Raw genomic sequence first — 12,095 nt, forward strand, 5'->3', positions numbered from 1 at the left:
CCACAATGAGAGAGTACTTAGATGGTTTCTTTCCTTGCAACCTTACCAATTCTGAACCAAACACAGAAAAGGAAGTGAACAAGGAAATGTGGACTACTTATCCAGGTTTCCCAAGAACTGACCTCAAGTAGAAGGACAGCAAGGGAAAGGGATGTGAGGAGGGACTCACCGGTATATCCCCATGGGCAGAGGTTCCCCGTTATATTCATGGGTCGTATTGCAGTCGGAAAACGCCGGATCCAGTGAAAAGACCAAATCCATGCTGCTCTCCTGTCTCTTCACAGAGAGCCCTCGGCAGGAACCCGGAAGTGGGCGGTCATAACCCAGGAAGTGCTTGGCCCAGCCCAATGAAAGAAGAAGACCATGAGGAAGAAGGCGTTCAGTCTCATAGCGAGCGACCAGGAGTGAAGATGTCGGAAGGAAAGGTGGAAGAGAAGAAACCCTGCGGAGAAGCCAGTGAAGAGGAACCGAGGAGAGGAGACGCCGTGGACGCGGAACCGGACGAGCATTGGTGCGAGGAGTGGTTAAGTCCTCCGGAGGATGCCGTAGAGTGGCCGCAACTCTGGAGAGTTGCGGCAGAGCCGGTGAGTGAGAGCGTCCCACGGGAAGTGGAGGGAGGAACAAGGGAGGCGGATAGAGAACTAGGGGGGTTGTGAAAGTTGATATTTGATGTAAAGTGATAGGCAGGGCACTCGTCAATATCGGGCAGGGTGTCACAAGAAACGCTGGTAACTTTCCCTCATGTATGGATTGCAACATGACCCAAATAGATGTAAAGAGGTCCAAGGTGCCTTTTTCTTTTCAAGTAGTCATATAAACGAACAAGTGTTCATTGTGTGGCAGTAATATGAACGTAGTTCCTCATAGAGAATCTTACTTTGGTTGTCATTTTGTTTGCATTCCTTTTCCTTTCCCCTTCACCAAGTCACCTCCCTAGGCACTATATTTCCCTTGTCACGGCCCACCTGCCCTACAGAGAACATTCTGTTTTATTTTTACCACTTCATAGCGTGGTGACAGGTTAACCTCACTGACATACACCGGAACGTGTGTTCTGACGGCTCCTTCTTTTCCTCTTTTATGAGCCTCCGGGGAGATCCCTTAGACTCCGAAGAAGAGGAGCAAGAAACATCGCCCTCAATACCACCATTAGAAGAGGAACCTGAAGAACACCATTTTGACTCACGAACATTTGTTACTCCGGACAATAAAACTCAGTCTATTCGTAAATACATAAAGCCTCCTCGCATGTATATCAAACCTGCGCTCCCGCAGAGCTACAGTGACTTCCAGAGAGAGAGTTTGAGAACAGCCTGCCTAGACTCTGCAGTCAGACAATGTGTCCTCCCAACACGCAAGTACAGCTCACAGTGGGAATATAATTTATAATCCTAAATCGCAGCAGGGAAAACACCTTGATTTGTCAATCCAGCCCTTCTGGCACTGTCAGATTGCCTTAGAGACCAGTCCAAACTGATTGGGCTTGCTCCTTAGGCCGCCTTAGACTGGGCAGCGCCACAAAGTTTTCTGTGCTCTGAAGTAACTGAATGGTTACTAACTAGCCCGTTACAAAACTTTTAAATAAATAAATAACTAACTATATAAATTGTAGCCTACAGAAGTGTATTCTTGGCCAAACATTTTTATGGTGTTTCAAATAAAGGGAAGTGCCACTGCTGTCATACATATTTATCTTTACAGGCCTCATGACTGCCCAACTATATTGGTTTATTTAATTATGTTTTTATTATTAAGCCCTGAACGATGCTTTTCAGAAGCTTTAAAGTGCTTCGGAGAAAACAAATGGTAAAGAACTTGAAGACAAGAGAGTGAAATGGCTTGCGACTACACCAGCCATGGACTCTGGCAGGCAGCTTAAGAGACAATAGTTCTCCAGACCTTGTAGAAGTACATTAGGGACAAGTGTTGGCAAGCGCCTTAAGGTTAAAGGAAGAACTGCCAAATGTACAGTGCCCTGCAGGGTGTGTGCATATGGTGGGGCAGGTCTTAGACATCTGACTGGCCCATGAAGGGTTTGTAGTTCTATACATGAAGGGTTAGAGCAATGGTACGTTTAACAGGTCAACTTGTATGACGTCCAGAAAAGACATCTTTATTACTGTATAAAATCTCTGCAAGTCAGCTTCACGTTTTTGGTTCTAATAAAGCAAGTACCACAGAATTGAGAGCTGCACCCGCATACTCTTAGGTAGTCATGCAGAATCGAGAGCTGAAGCCGCATAATTCTTAGGTAGTTATGCAAAAGAAAATGGCATTAAGGGTGGCAGCTGTAGATGACGGGTAAGTTTGTAGAGCTGTACGACACGAGAGAGAGTTAGACCACAGGGTGTTTGTACAGATGTTTATGCACTACACGCTACATTCTTGCTCTGTGAACATTCTTTGATCAGCAGTCAATAAATGGTCTGATGTGTGGAAGCAATGTGGTTATAGCGTCTAAAGCCAAATATAGAATGGATGCATGATTCAGAATTTTCTACAAACTTAAGTGTCTTAATCTGAGCAGCCCCAGGACGAGACAACCACATAGCAGATCAGAGCAATTTTGTGACATGGCTGTGCTGGGGTATGACTCCCCTTCTCCTTACTAGGCTAAAAGGGCTGGAAAGGATTCCAGTTACTGTTTTGATGTGCAAAAAGAAGGGTTCCGTCAAGCAACTTCTGTATGGCAACTGTAAGGTCCCCGTGACTTGGCCAATCAAAATGGCAAGGCGAAGTTAGGCAATTGTTAGTTCAGTCATTCATAGACGTGGCTTGGTACTGATGTGCAGATTTTTGTTTTTAGGTTGAGGTGGAGCATGGTGTCATCTGCATATGTCGTAGTGAATGCAGTAAAGTGAAATAGGCCAAAGGGGACATGCAGGTGTTAACAGGGAATTATCTACAGAAACAAATCATGAGCTACGACACAGGTGAAGGTCTGGTTTCCAATAGGAATTAGCCAAGTTAGCTTGAACTGTGTTGTTTTTCTGGAAGAAATGACGTATTTGAACTGTTCCACTTACCACCATGCCTTTCCAAACTGGACATTTAAAATGCCACCACTGGTTGAAGGCCCTTAAGAGGTCCGGTTACATGAGTGTTTACACATAGGCACCATCTCAGGCAGATAAGACGCTTGTCTTATCTTTAGAAAATGGTTTTAATCATGTAGCGCGGTCAAACCTGATTGGAAGTCGTTGAGTGTGCAATTGTTTCCAAGGTGTGAGAAAAAATTGCATAGTGCCAACTGCATTCAGTGGCTTAGCAATGCAGGATAAGCCCAACACAGACCAGAATTGGTACAGGGCCTCACAGGTATGGACACGAGTGATGACAAGTGTGTGAATTTATGAAGAACGGCTATGGTTGCCAGGGGAAAGTTTATAAGCTTTGTGGTGAGGGAACTAACCAGGTAGGCTTAAGTTAATAACCACTTTAATAGAAACTTTCAATTCCTGGACAGGTGTGAATACTAGGAAGAATAGTAGCACAGCAGCTATGCACCTTGATGGAAACAAGCAAGGCTGGCATGTTTGCCCTCAGAATTTCAATTTTGTCATGATGGATGAATGGATGAATGAAAATAAACTCCAGCTTAATTTCAGCAAAACTGAAATTATGCTATTTGGCAAGGCAAAGACACAATGGTCACATGATTGGTGGCCTTCAGAATTAGGACCTTGCCCTGAGCCTAAAGAAGCGGTTTGTGACCTGGGAATAATGCTCGAATGTGCCCTTTCCAGAAAACCTTTGGTCCAAGGACTGGTTGTTAGCCATCTGGAATACGGCTATGCAATGTATACCTCCATCAATGAGGGCCTGTTGACTAAGCTACAAACCCTCCAAAACGCCGTCGCACGCTTGGTGCTAGGTTTGCCCCCCAGGGCCCCCTCTTTGCCCGGTCTTAGACAATTGCACTGGCTTCCAGTGCGACAAAGAAGCCAGTTTAAGATCCTTAGTCTCACACACAAACTTCTACATGGGACTGGACCTTCTTATCTTGCTGAGAAAGAGGCCAGGTACAAACCCTCCAGAACCTTAAGGTCTAGCACTAAAGCCCTTCTGGTACAGCCTAGGAATGTAGAGCTTTCTCTTACTTAGCCTCCCAATTATGGAACAAGCTACCTGCACATCTGCTGTCTCTTTTCAATCATCAGGCTTTTCGTAAAGGCTTAAAAACCTGGCTCTTTCCCAATTAATTTTTCTCCATTCCCCCCGCTACACTTGGTTGTCGTTTGTTGCTAAGCGCCTTGAGACTTTTGTGAAATGTGCGCTATACAAGAAATTATGACTGTGACTATGATGTAAAATATTAGGTTATGAGTGCTGCTCAAAGAAGGTCTTTGTTCTCCTGAGGTTGACCTGCTTTTTAATTGATGGGTTGATCGGGAATTCCTTTATTTACAATCAAGTGTTCTGTCATACTTTTTCATCTGATAAAAATCATTTGTGAAACAGTCGTTTGTCTGTTGGAAGGCTAGGTAAGGGTCACCCTATCAAAGGAACAGAAGATTGCACATGGGATCTATCTCTGTCTGGCCGGCCAGTACAGATGATCTAAAACTCATATTGCTGTAGTCATTGACAAGGGATTCGTTTTTTCAGGTTTCTGTGAGAAAGTCCCAGCATCCCAGCTGTTTAGAAGTTGTAACAAGCCAGTTTATGACTGCAAAATTAAAGAGAATGTAGTATGTCCATGGAAGCAACACTTAAGAGATTTTAAGTTTGGAATTTCAGTAGAACAAGAGCTAAAAACTGTAAGAACATGAATGTTGAGTGAAACCCACATTGTCAATGTCTTCAATCATTTCTGGGCATATGTGTTGGGATGAGTTGTTTTATGTCTGGGCAAAATTTTATTTAATGTTGGTAATTTTGCCTATTGAAATTTATGCAAAATTACTTAAGTTATGCTATTATGCAACCTTGAATTATTTCAGGAAGAGATTTTATCCCTGGATGTACCATTCAGATATTTTAACGGGAACTGCATTTTAGGCAGATATTTTACTCGAGACGAATGTCCATGTAATTTTTGAGTGTGAAATTAAAAATCCGAAAGAGAGTGGCAGAGTTTTGAACATGAGTGGGAGTTCCTTTAACATGGGTGGTCAACAAACATTCCAAGTACATTTTTTACCTGACTTGACCGTTTGGGTCCTTTTTTAGGGCAAAACTACAGACCTGTCAGAGGGTGGTAAATTCCTGAATGCAAGAGAACAGAAACCAAATCAGGATTATACTATTGAGTCGAATATTTACCTGAATGGCTAGTTGAGTAATGTTTTGAGTATACAGTGCATTTCTCAGAACTATGTATAATTTTGCAAAACTGCGCTTCAGCAAATTATGTGAATTTCACACACCTGTTGTCCTATCAGACGCTCATTTCGTAGAAGATGAAGGTCCACTTAGAGTCTAAGAGTATGTACTATGCTTGACCAAATGTATTCCACAGAGAAGGACGTATGGCCAAAATCATTAATAAGACTGACCACCGTTGGTCTCCTCACGACCACCATTGATGCAAAACTGGAGGAGGTCATAGCCTAAATACACATCAGTTGCACTGCACTCACTACTCCTGTTTCAGCAATGGGGCCGTGCAGAAAGGATATTGAGTTCGGTATCGGTGACTACATGGAGACCGTACACAATGAAACATTCAGTTGTGTTGTCATCATTTCGGCCGAATCAGAGCAACATTAGCACTGCGTGTTGCAGTCACTTTTAAAAAATGAAAAATGTGGGTAGTACCGGACTTCCAGTCCCAGCTGGCACGGTGCGTATCTGCCAGCCATACCAATGGCTGTCATCAGCTGGGTATATCTTATATGTGAAAGACTGTCTTGCTGTGCATGAGTTCTATGTTATCCTAGGAGTAAAATGAGTGGTACTCTCAAGCGGACTACATAAACCAAGAAGTTTTATCTGCTTTATCTGTGATGGGAAGATTAACAAGCTACAAAACAGTCGAGGAAATGAACGATTCTTTCAAGCACATTTACATTTAATTTGCTGAACTTTGTTTGTCTTCCCACTAAAAAGACGGCGTTTGGATATTTGTGTAACCAGCAGACAAAGATATACTGTACTGGGATTAACTACCCAAGGAAGGCCCTCATCACTATTCAAGAATAAAAACAATGTACAAGATACATTACAGTCAACACCAGTCTAGAATACTTCATACACCATTATTTACGGTATGTCTTTTTACAGTAACGTCAAAAGCGACAATTCACAAAGACCATTGCAATGTTTCTTTTCACTGACATGCATTGGACACCCCCTCTCACCACAATAACACTTGGATCTACGTCTTTCAGGATAGGTTGAGTGAACTAATAAGGATGGGTCTGGGCAGATGGGGGTCTCAATTACCCGACATTTCAATTGCTGAAAGCAATGTAAATATCTGGGTGAAACTTTGGGGCTAAATGAAGAGGTACTCTGTGTCCCACTTGTAACACTAAGGTGTCTCTGCCCTCATCCAGGCCCCACTACCACCAGTGTTACTATTACCCGGGGTATTGGTAACATCACGGTATCAAGTTAAAGGCTTCAATTCTGGGAACCTTGCTAAGAGGCCCACACTTCAATCAGCATTGTTTGTGTCCATGTCTGTTTCTGAATTACCTGTTTCGTCAGCAGTGAAGGATTCTGGGCCTTTGAGGAGCCCTTCGAAGAGTCTCTGGCCTCGGCTCAGCTTCGTATTTACCAGTAAAGACCCGACAAGAGCAGTTGGGGGCCTCTCAAATCTGCACAGAATGATTAAAAATCGGTAAATTATGGGTGAGACTTGCACACACAGATGCTCTGTTCACAGCATCTCAAAGAAATGTCTGACTTATTACATAATATGTCCACCTTTTCAGCCAGGAATGTCCTATAAAGAAATAGATATACTTACACAAGTTCCTTTGCAAGATAGACAGGCAACAGGAAGGGTAATTTAAAGTATATTTTTCTTTCTAAACATTGCTTCTCTGAGGATAAACATGACTATCTGAAAAAAAGGCTTGTGAAAAACACAGGGAAAGATGGGAGATCTTAAAGCCTTATTGTTCAAATAGGTATGCAGGTGAAAACCATCTCTGAAACTCTATTTAGGTGTCACTTCTAGTGCTAAGATTAGCTTAGTAAGTAGAAAAATGTGGGTGGGATTGTTATAAAGTTACACAGCAAATAAGTTGGAAATAGGTTTTGTTGTTCATGCCTTTGGTAAAAATTGCTACTACCATTCTGTTTATCTTTATTGTGGTTTCAGTTCCTAGAATGTGCACTAGAATAAGATTTTGATTTTAAAATAAATCTTTAAAATATATCCATTGTTTCCTACTGTTCTTACATGTGTTGTTCCTTAATAAAAGAGGGTTTGGATTCCACTAATTATCCCTATGACTTCTCAGAGGATTGATCGTAATCTGAAACACATCTCACTCAAATATTGCTCAGTGCGTTATAGGAAGTTTGCAGTCCAACTGGTTTTCTGTCTTGCATTGGCACACTGAATAAGTGCCCGATTACGACTTTGGAGGTGTGACAACGGCCAGCGCTCCACTGCCACACTGCCAAAGCCGTACTGAGATCGCCCGCCAGATTAGGAGTTTTATCCTGGTCTGGCAGGCTATGCTGTGGCAGTCCCATACTGCCTTAGAAAGGCACCACAATGGGAACCCCAAAGCAAGTTCCTGCATGGCCTGGCTTGGTAATTCTATGCCATGCAGGAATTGGGGGGTGAATGCATACAGGGGGCTCACCATGTCCCCCCTTTGTGCATCACCATGGCTCTCAGGCCCCAGGGGGCCCTGTAGGGCCGCCTTAGTTTCCTCACCGCCACAATTTTCATGGCAGTGAGCCCACCACCAAAACTGTGTCTGTGAGGTAACTGAGGATATGCTTGGCAGAGCCGCCGCAGCAGCACCACCAGCATATTGCTGGGCGGCCAGACCACTGCTCCACCCACGAAGGATCAAGGTTCCCCGGCGGTTGCAGCAGTCCTGTGGTGGTGGGACCAGTTTACACCACGCAACCGCCTAGTTGGCAGTGCAATGGACCACTAAACTCGTAATCAGCCCCTTTAGTCTATAGTGTCCGGAACCAGGAAAAAAAAGTTCTGGGCCATGTTCTACAGGATGATCTAGAAAATGTTTTGTCGCATGAAGTGATTTTACATTATTAAGCGGTGCTTCACAATACAATTTTATCAATCTTTGTGAAATTGCTTCAAAAAAGTAGTTTGGAGAGCAACAAAGTGTGCTATGTGTATAGGGAAGAAATTGGCTTGATTTTATCAGGTTTCTTTAGTCAAAGCATGAGTAGAGTTAGACGGTTCTATGCTATTTGGAGTTTCTTCATTTGTTTGTCTGTTAGGCATCCAAAGCAGGAGAAGTCCTGGCCCAAGGATGAATAGAACAGGTCAACAATTAATAAAGGATACAACAAAGGACATGAAGAAAACATTATCTTTCATGTGACTGACCCATGATACGAATGATATCTTACAGATGAAGAGGACCCCTATAATGTGAACTAACAAAGCTGGTAACAAGGGTGGCGTACTGCGGGAGGTTCAACTGAAGAGAAACCCTGCAGTTCACTGAGCCAAGCAGCACATTACCTATATTAAATCCATTAGCCACTTGAGGCCTAGCCATTCTTAAATATGTGTGAAACACTATTACAGTAGTGAGCTTCTCAGATGTTGTATTGGAGGGTACAGGTACACAGGTGTATGCTGGTACTGCACATTATAAAAAAGCTGATCCAATAGCACTACAGATGATCACCAAGGGAGTCATGTGGTCACTGAATAGACAAGCAACGATGCTGACCATCAGAAATGTACAGAAATATTACAATACAGTTATTGCATTAGAAATATACCTACAATCAATAGCTGTCATGTAGCTAAGAGAAAAGAAATATTGAATAAGATCTCCGGACATCTGAGAGACCTGCATTGGCTCCCCGTCAACAAAAGAATCACCTTCCGCCTCCTCACCCACGCACACAAAGCCCTACACGATCAAGGCCCGAGCTGCCTCAACAACTGCATCAACTTCTACACTCCCAAACGACATCTCCGATCAGCCAGCCACGCCCTCGCCGCCGTCCCCCGCATCCAAAGAACGACAACAGAAGGAAGGTCCTTCTCCTACCTGGCCTCCAAGACCTGGAACTCCCTCCCGACCAACTTGCGCCTGACCCAAGACCACCTCTCCTTCAGGAAGAAGCTCAAGACCTGGCTGTTCGAGCAGTGACGGAACCCCCCCCCCCCCCCCCCCCCCCCCCAAGCGCCTTGAGACCCTACGGGTAAGTAGTGCGTTATATAAATGTCTGTGATTGAATAAGGAACAAAAAGTAGCTATTTCCTGTGTCATATGCTGTAAATTATATTGCTAGGAAATAGCATATGTAATTAATAGATACTATACATGGGTATAGCTATATAGTCTTCAACCAGGCTCCAGAGCTTTTGGAACAAGGAAGCATTTATATATGTTCATTTAAAAGATAGGTGGGCTCCAGATCTAGTAAATATAACCCAAGACCACCAAGTATGGACAGACAAAGCATCAGTGTATTTCCAATTAGTTGTGATGGATTTGATGGTTATAGAGACGAGGAGGTCAACACGTTTCTTATAAGGGTTTGATAATGTAGAGGATAATGCAGTTGATTTACATATGATCATGTTATATTTTAGAGTGTCAGTGATGGGAAGTATTTCATCAATACTACCCCAGCCATTTCGCCAAAATTGTAATATTACTTTATACTCAAATGAAACATGTTTTAAAGACCCCTCATTTTGTTTACAATGCCAACAAAGAGGAGCAACAACAAGTTTAGCCTCAAATAATTTACAAGGAGTCCATTAAACAATTATATCAAATACAAGCATTTGTTTGCAATGAAGACACAGGAAACTACCCAGATATATGTGTTAGCCCCATTTGTCTCCAATCATCCAATGAGAAATTTGTAAAAAGTTCTGTATTCCAGTAATTAAAAAGAAAATTCAGGTAAGGGTCATGGATACTGTCTGTTTGTAAAATGTATACACTGTGTGTGAGGAAACCGAAAAAGCTCTAATACACATTTTTTAACCAAGGTTGGGCGTTTGGGGCAATGTATTTGGAAAAGAATTAACTATAGCATTACACAGAATATCGTACATATGGGCTTCTGCATAACGTAACAAAAAAGGAGTTTGAACTTCAGAGAATGAAAACAAAACTCCTTTATTATAGATATCTTCAAGGTGAAAAATACCAGCATTTATCCAGGATATTCCAAAATGTGATAGTATGATTACATTTTTTTTCAGGTTATGCCATAAGAGATAATTTGGTAGAGTCTAAAATCATGTATGATTAGTTTAGTAAATGCAATAATAGTAGGATTTAAGAAGTTTACTAAAACTGGCCGTGGATAATAATGTTGGTAGAGGAAATGGTAGAACCAAATGTTCTTCCACTTGGAGCCATTTAGAAGAATGACACCAAAGACAACTGTGTTTTGAAATGAAACCTTTATGGTACTTGAAAAAAATCTGGAAAACCAAATTCCCTATTAAGTTTGGAAAGTTTGAGTTTGATATAGCGAACACGTGGTGGTTTCTGAAGCCAAAGAAATTTCAAAATAATTCTATTTCGTTTTTTATAAGGATGTGATAGGCAATTTCAAGGGGAACATTAAGTGTAAAACATAAAAGGCGCAAGTACCATTTTGATAGCGTCAAATTTTTCCCACCATGACAAATACAATGGAGACCACTGAAAAATTTTATCTGTATTTTAGTAATCAAATTGTCACGAGTTAACTTAATTGAGTGTCTAAGAGAGTATGAAAATTGGATCCCCAAATATGTTCATTTCTCTTTTTGCCAAACGATATTGGTATTGTCTAACACATCAGGTGTGCAATAGACATTTTGAGGAAAGAATTCTCTTTTATGACCGTTTAGATTGTAAACTGAAACATAACAGGATTTGTGTATAAGATTTAGTACTGCAGGTATAGAGGTGGTTGGGTCACTAAGATATATATTAAAATATCATCTGCATAAGCCAGTAGTTCCCAAACTGTGCGCCGAAAAACCAACCTTGGGCACCACGGTCGCAGTTGCTGAGGAGAATCCATAATCTGCACTATCAATGTTATTATTCTTCAACAGTGAAGCTAGATCGTTTCAACAAACTGCAGTTCTTCTAGTAGCCACTAGATGCCAGTATGAGCACACGCCCTCAAGACTTCCTCAAGGTACTCATGCAAGATATGTGTAATGCCAGTTGAAATTTTAAGACCACCTGTCTGATTTGAAGAAATGCAAATGTGACTGGTGCATAGACTGTGCCGGTTTCACTACACTGCTGGACTATAATTCGAGTCTTGGAAACGGCGCTCAACATCCTGTGATTCTGGGCAATCGCTTAATTTCCCAGTGCCTGACAAAAACAAGCATTGGCATTGCCAATAGGTCTCGCCTTTGGGACTTTGTGAGTGTTTAGCCAAGCAGCACATTCTGTGTAACAGTACTAAATTGATGTAGTGAACTCCCAGTATTAGAAGTTGCACCACAATTTATACTAACAAGTCTGCTTTCACTCACATTTGCCTCCGAAATTTACTTTTTGTTTCTGAATAACTTTATTAGGTTGTGCTCTTCTCGACAGTGCTGCCAGGATGCAATGTGCAGTCCCAACCCTTTACAGCAGGGCTAATGCAGTCACATGACAACCGTACTGGAAGACAGTATAGTTTGAGTGCTTGGTCTGAAGAAGCACAAACTAAGAATTAAAAACGAAACAGCATAATTGAGGGTTCTCTTTAATAATACAAATAAATGTCTATCCAAATGAACCTTTGTTGCAACATTAATCAACGCTGTAATGTATACTTTGCAGTTAATTATTCACTGTTTAATATCAGGATTTTAATTTATAAACCGCAAGTAACAAACTAAACTCTCTGACAAAAGCAGTAACCCACTGACCTATTTATATTATATGCACTTTGTGATCTGCATGGTACACATTCTGTTCAGCAGGCACATTAACCCTCTGAGCAAGTAGCCATTTCAT

The 12,095-nt window shown here is 41.9% G+C and overlaps 1 protein-coding gene across 1 annotated transcript in view; it reads right to left on the reverse strand.

Annotated features, from left to right (window-relative positions):
• Positions 1 to 12,095, reverse strand: part of LOC147751152 (adipocyte plasma membrane-associated protein-like) — a 186,147-nt gene that overhangs the window by 106,577 nt on the left and 67,475 nt on the right. Inside the window, exon 3 of the mRNA XM_086937903.1 lies at positions 6,643 to 6,764. Coding sequence (XP_086794029.1) covers positions 6,643 to 6,764 — 122 coding nt within the window. The remainder of the gene's footprint in view (positions 1 to 6,642; positions 6,765 to 12,095) is intronic.

This window comes from Lissotriton vulgaris, chromosome 1_1 (genome assembly GCF_964263255.1).
Source record: "Lissotriton vulgaris chromosome 1_1, aLisVul1.2, whole genome shotgun sequence".
Taxonomy (NCBI): domain Eukaryota; kingdom Metazoa; phylum Chordata; class Amphibia; order Caudata; family Salamandridae; genus Lissotriton; species Lissotriton vulgaris.